The following is a 21,814-nucleotide window of genomic DNA, read 5'->3' as shown; positions in this document are numbered from 1 at the left end:
AAGTGAACAACATGGTAATGGTACAGGGCTTGCAATATGCGACATTCATCAATCCATATTCTCAATCCATATTCTCATATTCTCATATAAAATAGAACCCAATATGATTAGCCGAATGACAGCTACAGCGTGGCTCGATAACTCTGGGAGGACGTACATTGACGTCCTCCCTGAGGTGCGCACACAAGAGTATCCAGTACCGCCGAGTTCTCAGGACCCGGCGCATCATGGTTCATGGTAAATGGCCACTGATAGCGAGCGTTTACCATGTGATCTGTCAAATGATGGAGTGATCACTTGTAAACAAACCAGCGTCATGTCCGGTTCCTCTCTCCCCTCTCTGTACTGATCGGTACAGTGTGAGCGTAGAGGGGAGAGATCGGGTGCAGCAGCGATGTGGGCTGGATCTGTAGTGCTCACAGCGTTGATCCGTGCCCATTGCAGCCTTGTCCAGCCGTCCATCCATCCATGCTCAGCCATCCCTCCGTCATACCCATCAAGTCAGCCATGCTCAGCCATCCTTCTGTCATACAAATCCATCCATCCTTGCTCAGCCATCCCTCTGTCATACTCATCCAGCCATCCATCCATGCTCAGCCATCACTCTGTCATACTCATCCAGCCAGTCATACTCAGCAATACTCATCCATCCATCCATGCTCAGCCATCCATACTCAGTAATACTCATCCATCCATCCTTCCCCCATCCATACTCAGTCATACCCAGCTATACTCAGTCATACCCAGCCATACTCAGCCGTACCCATCCACACTAAGCTGTACCCAGCCATACCCAGCCATACTCAACCATACCCAGCCATACTCAGTCATACCCAGTCATACTCAGCTGTACCCAGCCATACTCAGCCGTACCCAGTCATACCCAGCTATACTCAGCCATACCCAGCTTTACCCAGCCATACTCAGCTGTATTCAGCCATACCCAGCCATACTCAGCCGTAACCCAGCCGTACCTAGCCGTACCCATCCGTACTCAGCCATCCCATCCATACTCAGGCATACTCATTCATGCTCAGTCATCCCACCTATACTCAACCATCCACATTTATGGCTCAACCATGATCAGCTATCCCAATCCATGGCTCATCTATCCCCATTCATGCTCATTCATGCCACATCACTTCTCATCCATGCCACATCTATGCCACTACAGTGCCTCACAAAAGTGTAATAGATAGTCAAATTAGATTTGAAATGTTGGGCCTCTTTGGGTGACTCACACATATGGTATCGCCGTACTCAGGAGGAGTAGCAGAATGTGTTTTGGGGTGTAATTTATGGTATGCATATGCTGTGTGTGAGAAATAACCTGCTAATATGACAGTTTTGTGAAAAAAAAAAAAGAAAAAGAAATCTTGATATTGCAAAGAATTGTGGAAAAAAATACAACTTAAAAAAACTCACCATGCCTCTTACTAAATACATTGGAATGTCTACTTTCCGAAAAGGGGTAATTTGGGGGATATTTGTACTTCCCTGTCTTGTTAGGGTCTCAAAAATTGAGATAGGCCATCAGTACTTCAGGTGTGATCAATTTTCAGAGATCGGCACCAAAGCTTGTGGACTCTATTACTTTCACAAAGACCAAATACACCAATCTGGGTTATTTTTACCAAAGATATTGTAGCAGTATACATTTTGGCAAAAATGTATGAAGCAAAATTACTAGTTTTCAAAATTGTGTAACAGAAACTGAGAAAAATGCATTTTTTTAAAGAATTTTCAGTCTTTTTTCTTTTATAGCACAAAAAAAAACAGTGCTGATTAAATACAACCACATGAAGGCTCTATTTGTGTGAAAAAAAAGGACAAAAATTTCATATGGGTACAGTGTTGCATGACTGAGTAATTGTTATTCAAAATGTGAGAGCACTGAAAGCTGAAAATTGGCCTGCTTAGGAAGGGGGTTTAAGTGCCCATTGGGTAAGTGGTTAATGTAGGCAGAAACTATCCAAGCATTGGTAAGAATAGATTAAGAATCTATGTTCTACAAATCTGAATGTAGCATCTAAGGGTTCATTGTAAACATCTGAATGTAGCATCTAAAAATTTAACGCTGTGAAACAATATATAATCTAAATATATAAACTCACACTGATGGTGATAAAAATTGGGTGAAGTAGGTGAATGAAGCTGCTATACACAAAGTGCTAAACACCTGACCATAATAATAATATATAAATACAGCGCTCACACACATAAACCCATCATAAGTGAAAACAAAGGCATAAAGTCCATAAAAAAATGAAAAATGCTTCACAAAGGTGTGCAAAAAAAGTGCAGAAAAAATATTGCAGAAAAATGTTCAGGCGTACCAACACCCCCACATGTGTCCCCACTTACCAGATCACAATGACACTCAGCTTTTCAGTCTGGGGGTCAGTACAAGCTTCCAAAGGATATCCACAGAATGGCCGATACACTGATGGGACTTGATGATAAATAATCCTTCAAATTGGTTTCTCAGCTATAAAAAACAGGTACCCAAAAGAAAAAAGAGGGACTGACGGGAGTGATGTCAGTTGTGCCAGAAGTTGTGTTGCGTCAATGCATTTCACCCTCCCACAGGGCGTCATCAAAGGTCCATTGATGATGCCGTGTGAGAGGGTGAAATGCATTGACGTGACGCAACTTCCGGCACGACTGACGTCACTTTTGGTCTCGTGGAAAGAACGCCAGCAATGGCGTCTGCTGTATTTTCCTATCAATTCCATGCCTGTTTTTAACTTACGTCTCTGTAAGTATGCATTTTTATGCGCAATAAATACCTGTTCTTAGCATACTTCACTATCAGTCTCTCATTTTTCTTTTGGGTACCTGTTTTTTATGGCTGAGAAACCATTTTGAAGGATTATTTATCATCAAGTCCCATCAGTGTATCTGCCATTCTGTGAACATCCTTTGGATATCTTTACAAGCTTGTACTGACCCCCAGACTGAAAAGCTGTGTGTCATTGGGATCTGGTGAGTGTGGACACATGTGGGGGTGTTGGTATGCCTGAAAATTTTTCTGAAACATTTTCTCTGCACTTTTTTTGCAGTTTTTTTATGGACTTTATGCTTTTGTTTTCACTTATGATGGGTTTATGTTTGTGAGCGCTGTATTTATATATTGTTACTAAAATTTCGACGCGTTTCATGGAATTATATCCATTCATCAGGAACAGATTCAAGGAGAATGTCTAAATGTTGAATGTAGATAAATGAACACTATGTCAAAATAAAGAGGTAAAAAAGTTATATATATTATGTTGGGAGAGGATAATACAGCTGAAACCTCTCCTCATACTTACACAATGACCATGGATGTGACATATAGCTGTGAGCATCAAAGATAAACTGTATATTGCAAGCCCTATTGCAAGACCATGTTTGTTCACGTAAATATATGAACTTATTTATTTTTAATTTTATACTTGCATGTGTGCCATGAGTATGTGCATTGCTACATGGAATAAAGACATTGTTATCAGTACATAGTGTCCTTGTTACTTTCCTGCTGCATGCTTCATTCAAAGTCCCAACCTTTCGCTTATTGCTTTTCCAGCATGCAGCCTGTAGTGGGAGGAGCTATTAGGCACCACCCACAGACTATGTGCAGCACACTGATGATGTCACTGCTACCTAAAAAAGTGGAATTAAATATTTGGTAGCATTTAAAAAAAATATCTATATTGTCAAAAGTATTGGGACATCTGCCTTTACATGCACATGAAATTTAATGGCATCTCAGTCTTAGTCCGTGGGGTTTAATATTGAGTTGGCACACCCTTTACAGCTATAACAGGTTCAACTCTTCTGGGAAGGCTGTCCACAAGGTTGAGGAGTGTGTCTATGGGAATGTTTGACCATTCTCCCAGAAGTGCATGTGTGAGGTCAGGCACTGATGTTGGATGAGAAGGCCTGGCTAATTCACCACAAAGGTGTTCTATCGGGTTGAGGTCAGGACTCTGTGCAGGCTAGCCACGTTCCTCCACCCCAAACTCGCTCATCATTGTCTTTATGGACCTTGCTTTTTTAACTGGTCCAAATTATTTGGTGGGGGGGGGGGGGGGGTTATGGTGTGGGGTTGTTTTTCAGGAGCTGGGCTTGGCCCCTTAGTTCCAGTGAAGGGAACTCTTAAGGTGTCAGCATACCAAGACATTTTGGACAATTTCATGCTCCCAACTTTGTGGGAACAGTTTGGGGATGGTCCCTTCCTGTTTCAACATGACTGCGCACCAGAGCACAAACCATGGTCCATAAAGACATGGCTGAGCAAGTTTGAGGTGGAGGAGCTCGACTGGCCTGCACAGAATCCTGACTTTAACCCAATAGAACACCTTTGTGATGAATTAGAGCAGAGACTGCGAGCCATGCCATCTCATCCAACATCAGTGCTTAACCTCACAAATGCACTTCCGGAAGAATGGTCAAACATTCCCATTGACACACTCCTAAACCTCGTGGACAGCCTTCCTAGAAGAGTTGAAGCTGTTATAGCTGCAAAGGGGCGGGGGGGGGCAACTCAATATTGACCCCCTACAGACTACGACTGGGATGCCATTAAAGTTTATGGGAGGATAGTGTTAGAAGATTTGGATACACTAATGAATCAAAGCCAAACTCCAACTTGTTTTTTTTTTTTCTTTTGAGATAAAGGTTTTGCATGAATAAGTAAACATTTTTCATTTTAATCACTCCTGCCAGTGTAAAGTATTTTGTCGCATCCATGTAAGCTAATACATTCTGTTGGAGGGCTGGAGTGGAGTGCTTGTGCTTTTGAAAAACAAATGAAAAACAGATGCAGCGCTCACTTCAGGGTCCCAGAACAGAAATGTGAGAAATTGGAATAGTCGATACTCTGGCTCCAAGTGTCCTCCAAACACCTGAACCGAATGCAGATATATACAGAGAGCTGGCAACTTGCACATGCGTATTAAAGTTTTTATTTATCTACAGAAAAGTGAGGATAAGAACAGCTTACATGTTTCGTCAAATAGCCTTAGTCATACCAAAAATATGTAGAAGAATACATATCGGCTTAAACTGAGGAAAACAATTGTGTTTTTTTAAATATTTTTGAGGATATTTATTATAGCAAAAAGTAAAAAATAAATTTTTTTTTCAAAATTGGTGCTTTATTTTTTGTTTATAGTGCAAAAAATAAAATCTGCAGAGGTGATAAAATACCCCCAAAAGAAAGCTCTATTTGTGGGAAAAAAAGGACGTCAATTTTGTTTGCGTGCAACGTCACATGCGCAATTGTCAGTTAAAGCGAAGCAGTGCCGAATTGCAAAAAGTGCTCTGGTCAGGAAGCGGGTAAAATCTTCCGGGGCTGAAGTGGTTAATAAATGTTTTGTTTTGGGTTTAATACTGTTTTAATAATGTTTCTCACAAAATATACATTTCCCAAATGTTCTTACTATGACAAAATTTCAGAAAGCCATAAAGGCAGAGCAGCTTTGATTGCACTTACTCAAATGGCATTCCACTGTGAGAAATGAGAGCTTGAATGTCAAAAGCATTATCATATCCAACCCGAAAGTCAGCAGCCTTTCCTTGTTCAAGAAGTGAAACTGAGTCAGGAACCCAAAAATCCAGCTATGAGAGAAAACAGAAGATAGACATTGAAGGAGGACACTTCTGGGTTCAATCACCTATAGCAGGGATATGCAATTAGCGGACCTCCAGCTATTGCAGAACTACAGATCTCATGAGGCATAGCAAGACTCTGACAGCCACACGCATGACACCCAGATGCAGAGGCATGATGGGACTTGTAGTTTTGCAACAGCTGGAGATCCAATAATTGCATATCCCTGACCTATAGGTTCATTTGATTACATAACACTACAGTAGAGAAAAACAATGCTTAATCTCCTGCTGAACTGGAGAATGAAAAATAAAGCAGTACGAACACCTAAGATAAGCAAAGAAGCAAACACCCAGTTAGGGGTTCATTTAGTAAACATTTAAATATCACTTGTGGGTGAACTTAGCCCTAAGTGCACAACATTCACCTCTCTTTATTCAAATGTATATATTTTATATTTACAAAATATATTCGTATATATTTGGAGTGGCATCCCCAACCACCAAAGGCCTAATGGTGACCTCCAGAGTCAGGGAGAGCTGACATCCATCTCGCAGTATGGGTTACTAGGCATAGTGGGTGTGGTGTAGATAGAGTAAGTTGGGCACCAGACTCTTTGAGAATGCAAAAAGAGATTTATTGTCTCTTAACAAAACTGGCCTGAACACCCTTATACCGCGTACACACGACTGGACTTTCCGGCAGACTAGGTCCGACAGTCTTCCCCATGGACTTTCGGCAGAGTTCCGATGGACTTTCTGAACGAATGGAGTTGGCCACACATGAACGGACTAAGTCCATTCCTTAGTCATGATGATTAGTTTTGAACGTGATGACGTAAACGGGACTAAACAAGGAAGTTCAATAGCCAGTAGCCAATAGCTTCCCTTGCGTCGTATTTGGTCCATCGGACCAGCACACAGACGGACGGTTTTCCTGATTTTAGTCCTTCAGAATTGAGTCAGTCGGATATATTTGAAACATGTTTTATTTCTAGGTCCATCTGTTTTTTTTTTCTTCGAAAAATGATCAGACTAGCCCACACATGATTGGATTGTCTAACGGACTAATCCCTTCGGTCCTAGTCTGCCGTAAAGTCCGGTCATGTGTACCATTAAGGCAGATGCAAAAATGCTTGACAGACTCCCAGACAAAAATAGGAATAGAAGAACAGCTATACAGTTCAAGGGCCTTTAAGCTGAATTGCAAACTGTAGACCACTGTCTCTTATAGCAACTGAACTTGTAACTTCAACTTTAACCGCTTCCCGACTGCCTCACACAGATATACTGTGGCAGAAGGGCACATAAAGGCAGATTAATGTACCTGTACTTTGCCCTTTAAGAGGAAGCTTGCGGGCGCGCACGTGCCCGTTGGGAGCTCCGTGACCGCAATTTCGGGTCCCGCGGACCCGATGTCCGCAGGGATACCCTCTCACGATGAGGAAGAACAGGGCGATGCTAATGTAAACAAGCATCTCCCCATTCTGCCTAGTGATAGTGTCACTGATCTCTGCTCCCTGTAATCGAGAGAGCTGATCAGTGACATGTCACACACAGCCCCTCCCCCCACAGTTAGAATCACTTCCATGGACACACTTAACCCCTACAGTGCCACCTAGTGGTTAACCCCCTCACTGCCAGTGACATTTTTACAGTAATCAATACAAGTTTTCAGCATCGATCGCTGTATTAATGCCAATGGTCCCAAAAATGTGTCAAAATTGTCCAATGTGTCTGCCATAATGTCACTGATCGCCCCCATTACTAATAAAAAAAAAAAAGATCAATAAAAATGCCATAAAACTATCCCCTATTTTGTAGACGCTGTAACTTTTGCGCAAACCAATGAATAAATGCTTAATGCGATTTTTCTTTACCAAAAATATGTAGAAGAATACATATCGACCTAATTGAGGAAAAATAATGTTTTTTTAAATATTTTTTGGGGAAATTCATTAAAAAAAAGAATGTGTTTTTTTCAAAATTGTCGCTGTTTTTTTGTTCATAGTGCAAAAAATAAAAACAGCAGAGGTGATCAAATACCACCAAAAGAAAGCTCTATTTGTGGGAAAAAAAGACGTAAATTTTGTTTCGGAGCCACTTTGCACGACCACGCAATTGTCAGTTAAAACAATGCAGTTCCGAATCACGAAAAAGTGCTCTGGTCAGGAAGGGGATAAATTCTTCTGGGGCTGAAGTGGTTAATGCAGATCAGAACTCGCTGTAAATCCTCTCACAAAGCTCCTAGTCTCTCACTAGACTCTTCAGAACACCCTCAATTTTATTCCCTAGGGCCTAGGCCTAAAAAAATATACAGTATAATGTCTGGGAATTCTAAGTAATTTTCTAGTAAAAAAATGCAGATTTTGTAGAGAAATGTCAGAATGTATGAGAGAAATGTCAGAATTGGCCCTGAGGTCAAGTGGGTAATGTCAATGTCAATAAAAAAAATATTGTTTACAATAATGGTCTTGTAATAGTGTATGTATTTATATCTATAGTGTGATGATCTATGCAGCCATCCCTATGTACTGCATACACAATGTCAGGAATTAAGGCTGGAGGAGTCAGTATTTCCCAGTGACAAGCCTGCAGTTTCTGTACAACTCCTACATGTTCATAGATAATTAAAATGTCATTGTGCCATTCCACATTTCCTGCAGTGGGGGTTTTCTACAGCTCAGCAGTTTACTAGCATTAACCAATCATGTACATATGAAGGGTAAATACAATATATGATATGTTGTAGGTTTCAGAATACTAAATATTAAATGATTCTTTCAAATGTTGTTATGCCATGAGTTTATGATTACAGCTTGGCTCAGATCAGACTTATTTATGCATATTTCATGGATATTTGTACAAACACTCTCGTTCCGCGTACACACACGACCGGAATTTTTGACGGGCTTGGTCCGGTGGACTGGAATCCGTCGGACAATTTGGTCGCGTGTGGGCTCCAGCGGACTTTTTCTTCCCAAAAGTCCGGCGGACCTAGAAATAAAACTTGCTTCAAATCTTTCCGACGGACTCGAGTCCGGTCGAAAAATCTGGTCGTCTGTATGCTAATCTTACGGACTAAAACCGATGCTAGGGCAGCTATTGGCTACTGGCTATGAACTTCCATCACGTTCGAATCCGTCGGATTTTTGGAGTGATCGTGTGTGGCCAAGTCCGTTCGTTTGAAAGTCCGGCGGACCTCATCTGCAAAGTCCATTGGACTGTCCGCCGGACCAAGTCTGTCGAAAGGTCCGGTCGTGTGTACGCGGCATTAGAGTTTTTTGTAAACTTTGCTTGGTGTGAGTAACTAAACATGGTGATGGTGCAGAATGGAGAGGGATGTACTGAAGACATTAAATACACACAGGAAGATTTTGAAGGACATTACAACAGTCAGCATGTCATATTAGCTAAGGATACAATATATGTAAACGCAATATTAAATGCAAGCCAATAGATTATGTGATATTTTACAGTCACTGCCTTTACCATGTTGAAATGTGTAGCTTTGGAAAAAAAAATCTACAGTTAAAAGAAGTTTGTATTAGGGTTATAGACCAACTTCCGAAAAATAAAACAAATTCCCCCACCAACGGGGTTTTTAGGCAGCAATAAACAATAAGCGTAGCATACTATATAAAAAAGATTATTTTATTGTATGGGAAAACCATGTATCCGATTTGGAAACTGGTCAGAACTCTTTAAACCCGAAGCGGGGATTTCCCTCACCCCGACTAAACAAGGGAGTAGGAAACTTGGACGCATTTGTTACACGGATCCAAGCGAATCCTTCAGTGTGATCAACCTTTCGTCCTACGCGCTATCACCAGTGGAAACTGCGGTTCTGGCGCGTGGTTTAACATTTTGCCCACAAGAAAACTTTGATCCCTTTGGGACCATCACAGATATACAACTTTTTGCACGCAGGCTTTTGCTAAAGAGCCTGCACACTAGGAATGCCACTGATATCAATGCCATTGATTACCCCAAACTCAGTATGAGAGAATTTAAGGCCCTGAGAGATTTGACACTTCTATACGAAGAAAACAATACTCTGGACCTCATAGACCAGATAGATCTGGATATGCTATTGGATACAACGAATGAACCCCCCAACACCCCTGGGTCGATGGTCAAAAAACCCTCAGGTAAATTTCCACCTCTAAGTCTAAACTCAAATATTGACACATTTGTTAAACAAGTATCGAGGGATATCCGTAAATTGCCATCTAGGAAATCTCACCCTAACAACTTAAATGCAGAAGAAATAAAAGCTCTTCATATGCTGACAAACAATGTCAACATCACAATAAAACCCTCCGACAAGGGGGGTAATGTTGTCCTTATGGACAACTCAAACTATGTACGCATGTGCCAAGAGATTCTAGACAACAAAGAATGGTATAGGACTATCCCGAGTACATTAATACAGACTTTTTACAATAAATTTTACAAGCTAATAGATGCAGCCCTGGCTCAGGGTGGCATCACAAAGGACCAACATGCCTTTATTGGAATTAAATATCCTAAGGCCGCCACCTTCTATAGTTTACCAAAGATCCATAAATGCCAAACAAGACCTCCTGGCCGGCCGATCGTTTCAGGGAAAGGGGGAATAACTGAAAATCTTAGCAAAGTCATTGATTCATTTCTACAGCCATTTGTTTTGAGTATGCCCTCATATGTGAAGGATACAACGCATCTACTACAAACCATTGAGAACCATACCTTAACTGCTAATTCCATCTTAGTGGCAATTGATGTGGAGGCACTGTATAGCTCGATCCCACATGAGAAGGGGATCAAGGCTATACAAAATCTACTTCAACTAAGTGGGAGATATAAATTTGAAGTTAACGAATTCATAGTGGACGGACTTGATTACATCCTACATCACAACTTCTTCCTATTCAATGACTCCCACTACCTCCAGGTGCAGGGCGTGGCCATGGGCACTTGTTGTGCCCCGGCCTACGCCAACCTGTACCTGGGGGAGTGGGAGAAGTCCCTCCTGGATGACGGGGACCTCCTCGAATACACGCGCCACATTGCTATGTGGCGGCGGTATATCGATGATGTCCTCGTCATCTGGGAGGGATCGGAGGCTGCCCTGTTGGAATTCATGTCCTGCATGAATATAAACACATATAATCTCAAGTTTACTGTGACATATGACACTCAGAGCATTACGTTCTTAGATGTCACTATAGGACGCACCCCAGATAACTCCATTTTCACCTCTCTATACCGAAAAAGCACTGCGGGCAACACGGTATTGCATGCAGATAGCTTTCACCCTATGGCCCTAAAACGGTCTATACCCTACGGCCAATATCTCCGCCTCCGCAGAAACTGTTCTAATGACAGTCTCTTTAAAGAAGAGGCACAGAAACTTCAGACTAGATTCCTTGCACGAGGATATAGTCGTTCTTGCCTTCGCAGGGCCTACAACAAAGTTGCAGTGTTACCACGCAGGGACCTCTTGTTCTCTAAAAAGGAACGCAGTGACCCTACAGTGGATCCACTGAGGATCATTATGCGCTTCAGCAAACAACACAATATCATTTTGGATATTATCCAAAAACACTGGTCGATCTTAAAAGACGATCCTAAGATCGGCTGTCTGGTACCAGTACGCCCCTCTATCTCTTTCAAAAGGGCCTCTTCACTATACGATAAACTGGTGCAGAGCGAATATAGGAATGAGAACAAAAGGTCCAAACACTGCTCAGTTCTTGGCTCCTTCCCTTGCAATCACTGCTCGTGTTGTAAATACATTAGACGTGATAAAACCTTCTGTCTACCAAACGGTGCCAACTTTCGACCCACACACTTCGTAAATTGTCAGACACGAGGAGTGGTTTACTTCTTGGAATGCGAGTGTGGGGCGTACTATGTGAGCAAAACAAAACAGGAATTCCATCGCCGAATGTCCAAACATGTGTATAGCATGGAAATAGGCAACTATTACCTGCCGATTGGACGTCATGTCGTGCAAATACACAACTATAGAATGCCTAAGTTTACATTCACTGCCCTAGACCGTATACACATACCTGTTCGGGGGGGCGACTGGAATAAGACCTTATTACAACGGGAACAGAGGTGGATACATAAATTGGACGCCACCTCTTTCCCAGGCCTGAACGAATCGGTCTCTTTTGCTCCCTTCCTAAAGGGGTTCTCCTCAGGGAGGACACAGTAGAGACCGGGTGTACCTGCCCCCTTACCCTGTGAGCCCGTTCTCCTTTATGCTCCCTCTTTTTCTCTTCTCTAACTCTTTAGTAAGTGTCTAGGAACATCCCCTGACCATGCCCCTCCTATAAATTGTTGATAGTCTCTAATTATTATGATTACAACTAAACAGGGTACCATGGTACAGTGTTCGCAACAGAACACCATATTCTTCTGTGATTGATTGTATAATTATGTTATCACTTCATTTTTGCTGTTTTTATATATTCACTTAGCTATATATTTACTTTGTCTGTCCTTGAATAAAGACGTGCGTTTGCACGTCGGGACATGCATGCTATATGTGTATATGTAATAATCTGAAAAAGATTTTATTTTATTCTTCTCTTTGCTTAAGCAAATGGCTTTTTTAGCTAATGGTGTGTTGGGATCGGTCGCCTGTCCCTTTCCCCCCCCCCCCCTTTTTCTCCTTTTTTTTTCTTTTTTTTCTTTTTTTTTTTTTTCTTCTTTTCTTCTCCCCTCCCGTCTTTTACCCACACACCCTTACCCCATCCCTGCTCTGGGGGTTAGGGGAGGTATTGGACAGTAGCGGCATATCCCCACATTGACCTGATCCGGGTCTATGCTTGTCCCCCACATTTACGGTCCCTCTGCACATTGCCTCCAATGCCCTTCCGCTTTTATGTGGAGGAGGTGGTGTGTGGGGGGTTGTTTGCCTCTTTTGCGCGACTCCCCGACAAGGGCAGGAGGGACCCCTGTCTGTGCACATGCAGGGCTCTCTCCACAGATGTCTCCCTATATGACTGGTGCGGGCTGGTCCCGCCCAGCCATTGGAGACACGTATTTCCTTGTCGGCGGCGTCCCTGAACACTTCCGGACGTGCCTCACGTTCGTCTGACCCTTCGTACGGACGGACGTGACGCAATCGCGTCGTGCATTTGCGTCGGAAGTGACGTCGTTTCGGGGTCGCTTTACGACCTTCCGGGACGCCGGGGCGGTCACACGTGGTCGACCTGTTTAGGCGGCCAAGCAATAATAGGCAGTACCAGCCAATGGGTGGGCGGCCATTGCCTGTGATGCAATCCCGGGGCACTATATAACACAGTACACTTGGCAGTAAACGTCAGTTCCTGTACACAAACAAGGACTCTTGTATCTCTGAATCCCTGGTTGGTAAGTTTGACTATCTGCTAGCCTGGCTGACATGCCCCCATTTTATTTAAATAATTTTCTCAAACTAGCTTTTTTAACAGCTAGCTCGCCTTATCACTCTATTCATTTTTAGATGGGGGTGCCCCTATGGACTAGGAGTCATTGACCGTATCTGGCACTCTTCCCGCGATAGTTTCCCAGCTACTGTCTCTCCTTTTCCACTTTGGGAATCTTTTGTCCAGCCTAGCTATCCAGGTAACTGTTATTACCCTCAGTATAAACATGGTTTACCACATCTGAATAGTTATTGTAATCTTTTTTTTTTTTTTTTTTTTTGTCACCTCTCACTAGTCCAACATTAGCATTCCATGTAATTTTATTTTTATTTTTATTTTTATCCGTCACCAGCACCCCAATGCACTCTTCCCATTGTCACCCTGATTTCCTAATATGTTATCCCTTAAATTCTTTTCATCACACCAACACCCACACCTTTTACCTCACTACTCACTTCCCCTGTACACTATTCACTCACTCACTCACTCTAGTCACCCAATATCGGGTTGCCATCACACACACTATTTCTACCACATGTCATTTCACGCTTGTCTTCTTTTGATTAGAGTTACGTTTGTTGTTCTGTTCCTCCTTTTTAGTGTGTGTTTGGTTTTTGAGTTTTGTTTTTCTTTCCCCCCCTTCCCCTCCCCCCCCCCCTTTTTTTTTTTTTTTTTTTTTTTTTTTTTAGATGTGAATACAGATATCTGGGGATATTCCCTTTATATGCACACAAATCATATACATGATATCTTCATACCACACATGTGGGCCTATATATAAAATATAGAGAATATAAAAAACAAATATAAAAATATATATGTCTAATTCCGATTATGTTGGGATTTCCATCACAGGCGTGGCTTACCATACAGGCAGGCTGCCTACGTTTGCACCTACTTCCTACAACCTTTGTGGGGCATAGGGTTTTTGTCGTGTGACCGCTCGTGAGCCGCGCCTCTGGGCTTCCGACCCTCACCCCACTGCTGGATTCTGTGGCGAGATGTATGGACCATACACCTTCTTTAATTTGTGAGGGACGTCTAAGCATGAACCTGGGTAAACTCCACCATTAAGCACTATAATTTATATGAACCTCTCGGCAATACTATACTGGGTAACTACACTAACAAATTTAGAATATGTTTAATACTAATACTATTCGATAGATTTATTAAGTTGTATCTTGTCTCTCTATCAACAGACTATCTCTGAAGAAGACCCTAGTGGTTGAAACGCGTTAGAACTATAAAAAAAATTTCTTTTTGCTGTTACTAATTTTATACAGTATATTTATAGTTAGGTCTGCTTAGTGTATGCCCATTGATGTCATTGTAATTTTTGTATATACAAGCTTGGTTCTATCTATATTTTTTATTTTAAATACCTGGGTGAAGCTCATGTTTTTACCATACAATAAAATAATCTTTTTTATATAGTATGCTACGCTTATTGTTTATTGCTGCCTAAAAACCCCGTTGGTGGGGGAATTTGTTTTATTTTTCTGATTTATAGGGGTGAGCAGCACCCTTCTTGCTCTTGTCAGCAGTGTGTTCTTTCCAATATTATAGACCAACTTCCCACCTATGTGTTATGATTATTATGTTAACATGGTATGGTGCTGTGCATTGCAGTTCCATTTATTTATTTTTTTATTTTAAATGGCACTCCAGCATAGTAGTGGAATGCACCCCTGAGCCGAATGGATTACCATATCAACACAAGTTGTGAAAAATAGTGCAAGTGCTCTTTCAGGTCCCATAAAATACAAAAACAAAAAAAAAACATAAAAAAATCATTAAAAAATTTCTCAGATGATTATTATTATTACTGACTCAATCTTTTTTTGTTTTTTACTAATAGACCCCCACTTTCAGCACTAGACTGCCATGGCAGTGCAAGGGCTTAGAATCTACACTAATTTACACTGAGACTTAGGATCTGTGATAAAATACGCTGAAAAAGACTGGTGAACTACAGAAGTCATAGTATACATCTAGGAAATAAGTGTAGCGTGGACCCCCGACAGGCCCCACGCTGATTTGCCTTAGGTTGTCTTCCCATTCAGGTATAAAGGAATCCATGCACACGACCACTTAAACAGTCTTAGCCCTTGTACACACGGTCGGAGAATCTGTCGGAATGAGTCTTATCGGACCGTGTCGTCAGATAATCCAACTGTGTGTGGTATGCATCAGACTGATTCCGTCCGAATCTCCGTCCGACCCAATTTTCCAACATGTTGGAAATATTTCCTGACCAACTGGGCCGGACGGACCTAATCCGATCATGTGTAGAGCATTTTCATCGGACCAAGTGCCACGCATGCTCAGATCAAATTCCTACATCAAAGCTATTGGCTACTAGCCTGAATGTAGTCCCATCGTAACGAAATTACGTCATCACGTTCTGAAAGATCGGATTTTTCACCAACTTGCCCCGACCGTGTGTATGCAACAGTTTCGGACACAATCCGTCGGACTAAATCCGACGGGCAAAATCCGACGGATTTGGTTGGCAAAATCTCCGACCGTGTGTACGTGGGCTTACTATTCATTGACCAGGCCAGGTGTTGTCTTTTTATGCTTTAATGCTGGTTGATCTTGGTTTGGGTGCTGCTTTGGGATACTCCAAATTTAGTGTGCAAAGTAACTGGAGGAACCCTCTAATATTTCTAGTCTCTTCAGAGAAATCTGACTCTTGGCAAAGACTAGAAACACAAGTAATCCTGGAACTGCCAGTAGAGCACAGAAGGGATTAAACAGCAGACAGTCACTAGGATCCTACTTCCAGGTCTCTACTTACTGTGTCCTTGGATACTTGGAACAAATCCAGTATTGGTCCAATATTGGCCAGACACTTCTCCCATGAATCTTCAGGGCAGATCCTTAGTGAACCCCCTTGATTTGGCTCCAAATGCTCCCAGAAAATAGGCCTCCCAACTCCCACTGAACAGGGATCTCATTGAGCTTCTGCAATAGGCCCCCCAGCTCCCACCAATATTTCTAATATTTACCAAATGCAAGTTTTGACAATTACCTAGTGGTCATCCACTTCCAGTAAGCCTCCAACATGGGTGGCGTATGTGTAGCAGTTGGGGGCTTACTGGAAGTGGATGCCCACTAGGTAATTGTCAAAACTCACATTTGGCCCTTTTCTCTTGGGTCTTTGGGTCTTGAATCCTTTCTGCTGACACTCCTACAATGAGATTTATAAGGACTTTTTCTCTCATGAACTCACATTCACTTTCACTGTTTCTGAGGACTTTATGCTTATAAAATATTTGAAACTATATATATTCAGCTAATCTCTGAAACAAACCATAGTGTGGACATTTTTCTTCTTCTGTTTTAAAATAATCTGTGATACCATGGTAAAGTTGATGACAGTGTTCTCCTACACAGTTTACCAATTTATATTTAATAACTTTGTGTTTGATTTTAAAATGTCTTAATTTACATTTTGACGACTTCTGTTTCATTGTAAAATGTATTTGGTTAATAGGGGATATGCTAACAGCTTGAAGCTTACAAATACCCACAAATACAGAAAGAGATGGTGTTAAAATATTGTTATTATGTTCCTTACCAATGACTCACATTTTTTTTTCTTGAAGCACCAAGACAATACAATGATATGCCAGACATAGAGGTTAGTACTAAAATACAATACAGCGTTTTGCTAGTGTGCCAAAGTTTAAGTACTCTTGTCTGTCTCCATCACGTACATGCTAAATATTAGCAGTGTCCTAGGGTCAAGGAACATTCATTCCTTGCTTGTATTAGTAAAGAAATTCTCATAACAATTCTTCTGCTTATTTATTATCAACCCTTTTAATATGTCTTCCTACATGCAATGTGACTTGATCTGTAACACATGAATGCATAACAGGGGTCATACAGCATAATGACATCCCCAGGACCCACTGTTGCCATGTACATCCACCAATTAAAATGAATACTAAGAGGCAGCAGAACATGGTCATGCACTGGCATTTGTGTAAAACACCTGCATGTGTACTGATGTATGCTCAGAACTCAGATACCCTGCAAAACCCTGGTGTGCGACTGCATACGCAGATTTCCCATTCATCAATGAGCAACTGTCCATTGTGCCAGTGGGTCCCTGGGGAGGCATTACCTAGGCTCTGCATGATGTACTGCCTGTGTCACCACATGCTATCATCTCAACAAACAATCTCTGTTAAATCAACTTTAGATTTACCAAAACAATTTAATATGAAGACCTACGTATGCTATTCAATTAATCTGCATCCAATTATGCAGGCTCTTGTATATACCGGTTGGGAAATCTAAAGGAAATTGTACAATCAGATAGTAACATCTCCTGGGGCGGGCGGGTGTCATATGACGTCCTCAGCTTCCCAGCTGTCTAGTGGACATGCGCACGCCCCGCCATGTCACTCGAGAGCCAAAGTGCGTGCCCGGAGGCCGCGGTGTCCACTGGGCACACAGGAGTGCCTGATAACAGAGCATGACCATGGATCTGTGTGTGTAAACACAACTATCCACATCCTGTCAGGTGAAAGGAGACCAATGGTGTGTTCCCAGTACAGAGGAACACCGGGGAGTTCCCTCCCCCTACAGTTAGAATCACTCCCTAGGTAACACATTTAACCCCTTGATTGCCCCCTAGTGTTAACCCCTTCCCTGACAGTGGCATTTATACAATAATCAGTGCATTTTTATAGCACTGATCACTGTATAAATGTGAATGGTCTCAAAATAGTGTCAAAAGTGTCCAATATGTCCTCAGCAATGTCAAAGTCACGACAAAAATCGCCTTTTTGACACCAAGGACTGGCTGTGTGGAAGAAAATTATGATAAGGCTGGGGGGGGGGGGGACTGGGATGCGTTTTTTCACTGGTGATTTGTTGGGGAAATGGCTAGTGTTGACGCTTCAATCGTCACAACACCATGGTGGACTGTCACTTGCCAGGTGGGGATTTTCACTTGGCAGATGGGGTCTGTCACTTGACAGGTGGGGATTGTCACTTGCCAGATGAGGACTGTCATTTGCCAGATGTGGATTAAGAGTTGAAGCTGTTATAGCTGCAAAGGCTGCGCCAACCCAATATTGAACCCTATGCACGAAGACTGGATGCCATTAAAGTTCATGTGCCTGTACAGGTAGGTCTCCCAATACTTTTGAATATATTTTTATTTACAGACTGTTTCATATAGGCTTCCCTTCTAAAGAGCCTCTGCAAAGATCTGGTGTAGCTGTGCTTACCACTTAATCAGCTTCTAGATTTTCAAAGCTTAAGGCTGCTTTCACACTGAAAGCGCCAACCGTTAGTGGTAAAGTGGTGCTCATTTTAGTGGCACTTTACCACTGTTTAGGTGCTGTTTTGCAACGCTTTTTGGCCGATAGCAAGGTGCTTTTAACCCCAAAGAAGGGGTTAAAAACTCCTGTGTTGTCGTGCTTCTGAAGCGCTTTTCAGGCACTTCGGAATCGCTGCCCATTCATTTCAATGGGTAGGGGCCCCCCAAAGATGCTGCTTGGAGGACCTTTTCTAACGTCCCGCAAACGCACCACCCCAGCGTGAAAGCACACATTGGAATAAATGGGAGGCAGTTTTCAGGCGCTTTATAGTCGCTATTTCTAGCACTAAAACATTTCACATTAGTGTGAAAGGGGTCTAACTGAACATGCTGAGGATACAAGCTGATTGATTGCCCTTCACAACTGCTACAGATTCTGTTTGCCCCAGTTTTAATAAATTCACGCAATGTATCACCTCACAAAAGGTGAAAAAAAAACAATGGAGGTTTCCCTTAATGGTGATCGGCTATCATGATGATCACGTGATCAGGTGCTGGTTTATAACACTGTCTGTGACAACTCAGTCTTCATCCCGAAGGTGCACGATTAAGTGTGCGCCCAGCAAAAACAAAGGTGTGCCGGCTGCATGGCCCAGTCTGTGCTATCACATGTATGGGTACAACTGGTGGACAGGAATTAAACAAATGAGCATACCTTTCAACTTTCTGAGATGGGAATGAAGGACATTTACTAGCAAAAGTAGGTAGGTATAGGACACGCCCCCCTGCCACACCCCCTTAGTTAAGATTAGTTAAACCCACAAGTGCTTTTTTACCACTATTATTCCCTTATACTGGCTTTGGAAATTTACAAATGCAGCAATTTAGAAATCAGAGGAAAGGTTTAGCATTGGGAAACACTTTATGAAAGATAATTAGTGCATTTTATATACAACTATATAGACCAGACCAAAATGAGGGACAAATGAGGAGGAATGAGGGACAGAGGGACTTTGTTCCAAATCAGGGACAGTCCCTCGAAATCAGGGACAGTTGTGAGCTATGAATGAGCACAACACACTTCCTTCTTCCAGCATTGACTTCCTTTAGGGCTCCCTCGTTGGGTCACATAACGTCTCATAAATGAAGTCAGAGTGATGGAAGACTTCCCTCTGCCAGACCCTGTGAATGCAGGTCTGAGCAGGGGGCAGATTGATATAGTTGGTTCAGTTGTCACTGACTGTGCGAGCCTGTGGGGTCTGAATGGGGGAATATCCAGCATATATTGCTACTGGCCTCACTTCTGAAAATACTAATGTACTTTACTAGCATACAATACTAACCTGACAATCATTCTGAGCCAAGGGCTATAATACCGTAAAGGGCACAACTCTAGAAAAAATTGTGTGTGTGTGGAACTCGGACATTATTTTAATGTTCTAATGTGCATGGCTGTTCCAGGTCAGTGACGCAGAAGGTACTGAAGCCAGAAACAGCCCAGAAACTAGGATTTTTAGTAAAAGGTCAGCAATGGCAGCCCCTATAGTTCTTTTATGACAGGTATACTTTAAGTCACAATGATATGGTAATGGTTGGGGGAGGAGTTCATATATTTTAGAATAGAGATCTTAGCTCTAGTGTCCTGGCATAGCTGAGGTTGTGCTTAAAGTGGTTGTAAACCCTTACAAACCACTCTGACCTACAGGTAAGCCTAGATTAAGGCCGCGTACACACGCGGGGACTGTTCGCTCAACTTTGTCCGCTGAACAGTGTTTCGGCGGACAGTCCGCTCGTGTGTGGGCTTCAGCGGACAGTTTCAGCGGACAGTCTGACGAACAAAGTTTTTCGGAAATTCCGATGGAAGAGGTCCGATCGGATTATATTGTCGGAAAATCATATCATGTGTAGGCTCTATCGGACTTTTTCCGTCAAAAATTCCGACAGAAAAAATTTGAGAGCAGGATCTCAAATTTTCTGACAAAAAAATCCGATCTGACTTTTTCCAATCGTTTGTAGAGAATTCCGATCGGACAAAGTGTCACGCATGCTCAGATCAAATTACAAGACCAAAGCTGTTGGCTAGTAGCCTCAACGTAGTCCCGTCGGAACGAACGAATGTCATCACGTTTCGAACGATTGGGTTTTCCGACAACTTTGCCCGACCGGGTGTATGCAACACCAGTTTAGGACAAAATCTGTCGGAAAAAATCAGACGGATTTTGTTGTCGGAATGTCCGACCGTGTGTACAGGCATTATGGGTTCCAACCAGCATTTTCTTTTGATTCTGGGTGGAATATATATATTTTTAGGAATATATGTTGCTGTAAAGTAGAAAAAAGAAGCTTCAAATAGAAGTGCCATTGTCTGAAAGGGCCAGGAAAGTAAATTACTATAAATTTCATATAGCTTCATTGCGTTTGTTGTAGTTGCAACAGACACAGGGAGGGTTATTTACTAAAGGAAAATCCACTTTGCACTGCAAGTGCACTTGAAAGTAAAGTCACTGTAGATCCGAGGGGGATATGCAAGGAAAATAAAAAAACAGCATTTTAGCTTGCACATGATTGGATAATAAAATCAGAAGAGCTTCCCCTCATTTCACTTCTACCCCTCAGATTTACATGGACTGCACTTCCAAGTGCACTTTGAGTGAAATTTCAAGTGATCTTTGCACTTGTAGTACAAAGTGGATTTGCCTTTTGATTTAGAGTGACTGCACTTCCAAGTGCCCTTGCAGTGAAAAGTAGATTTTCCTTTTTTAAACAACCCCCTTAGTATGCATCCCAGTAGTTAGAGAGATAACATGCATCTAAGGCTTCTCACACTAATACTTGCTATTTGACAGATGCTGCGTATGTGAATGCCTACATTTTTTACATGTGGGACTCCCGAGTTTTCATGTCATCAGAGTATTTGCGGAAAATATTCACAGGTAAATGTAAATACCCTTATAAGATGCTTAGTATACGTCCTGATTCTTTATCTTTATCATACCTTTGTCAGGCTGGCTATGGATTTGAGAAGTTCCACATGTTCAATTGTTTGTGGCACTACCCGAAACACTTTATCCCTTAAAAGAAATAAAAATAATGGCATGACAAAACAGTTTAGTAAGAAAGGATAGTTAATTTAAGGTGGAGTTGAAGGTACAGTGGTTATCCTTACCCATAATAGGTTAGGGGTTCAGCAGACACTGCAGCAACGCATGTAATAAGGAGTAAGGTCCACATGTTGGCAAAGCAAGAAATCAATTGTTGGCTGCACATTTTTATACTCTGTGCTTAGTACGCGTGCCACATGCTTCATGAAATGTCTGTCTGTGTTTGTGCCTCATTTTGCTTTGCGTGTGTTTAATTATAGCCATGGCCCTGAACCTTTTCACCACACACCTGTGGAAAATTTCATAGCAAACATAACACTTGTGAAACATGCACTGAATATGATGTACAAATAAACTTTATTAACCAGCGCTCTGGCCTGCCTTTGAATATCATGGCTATTTATCCTTCTCAGAGAACATATTTATTA

At 42.0% G+C, this 21,814-nt stretch overlaps 1 protein-coding gene across 1 annotated transcript in view; it reads right to left on the bottom strand.

Moving 5' to 3' along the window:
• The window catches only part of LOC143988575 (carboxypeptidase B-like), a 47,926-nt gene extending 26,318 nt beyond the window's left edge, over positions 1-21,608 (bottom strand). Inside the window, exons 1-3 of the mRNA XM_077488250.1 lie at positions 21,452-21,608; positions 21,281-21,356; positions 5,480-5,604 (exon numbers count right to left, since the gene is read on the bottom strand). Of these exons, the coding sequence (XP_077344376.1) occupies positions 5,480-5,604; positions 21,281-21,356; positions 21,452-21,552 (302 nt within the window). The 5' untranslated portion in view covers positions 21,553-21,608. The remainder of the gene's footprint in view (positions 1-5,479; positions 5,605-21,280; positions 21,357-21,451) is intronic.
• Positions 21,609-21,814: the final 206 nt, after the last annotated feature.

The sequence above is a fragment of the Lithobates pipiens genome, unplaced genomic scaffold (genome assembly GCF_037356315.1).
Source record: "Lithobates pipiens isolate NorthernLeopardFrog02 unplaced genomic scaffold, aLitPip1_a1.2 Scaffold_18, whole genome shotgun sequence".
In the NCBI taxonomy this organism is placed as follows: Eukaryota; Metazoa; Chordata; class Amphibia; order Anura; family Ranidae; genus Lithobates; species Lithobates pipiens.
Note: the sequence above shows the minus strand (reverse complement) of the source record. Positions and strands in the feature narration are given on the sequence as shown.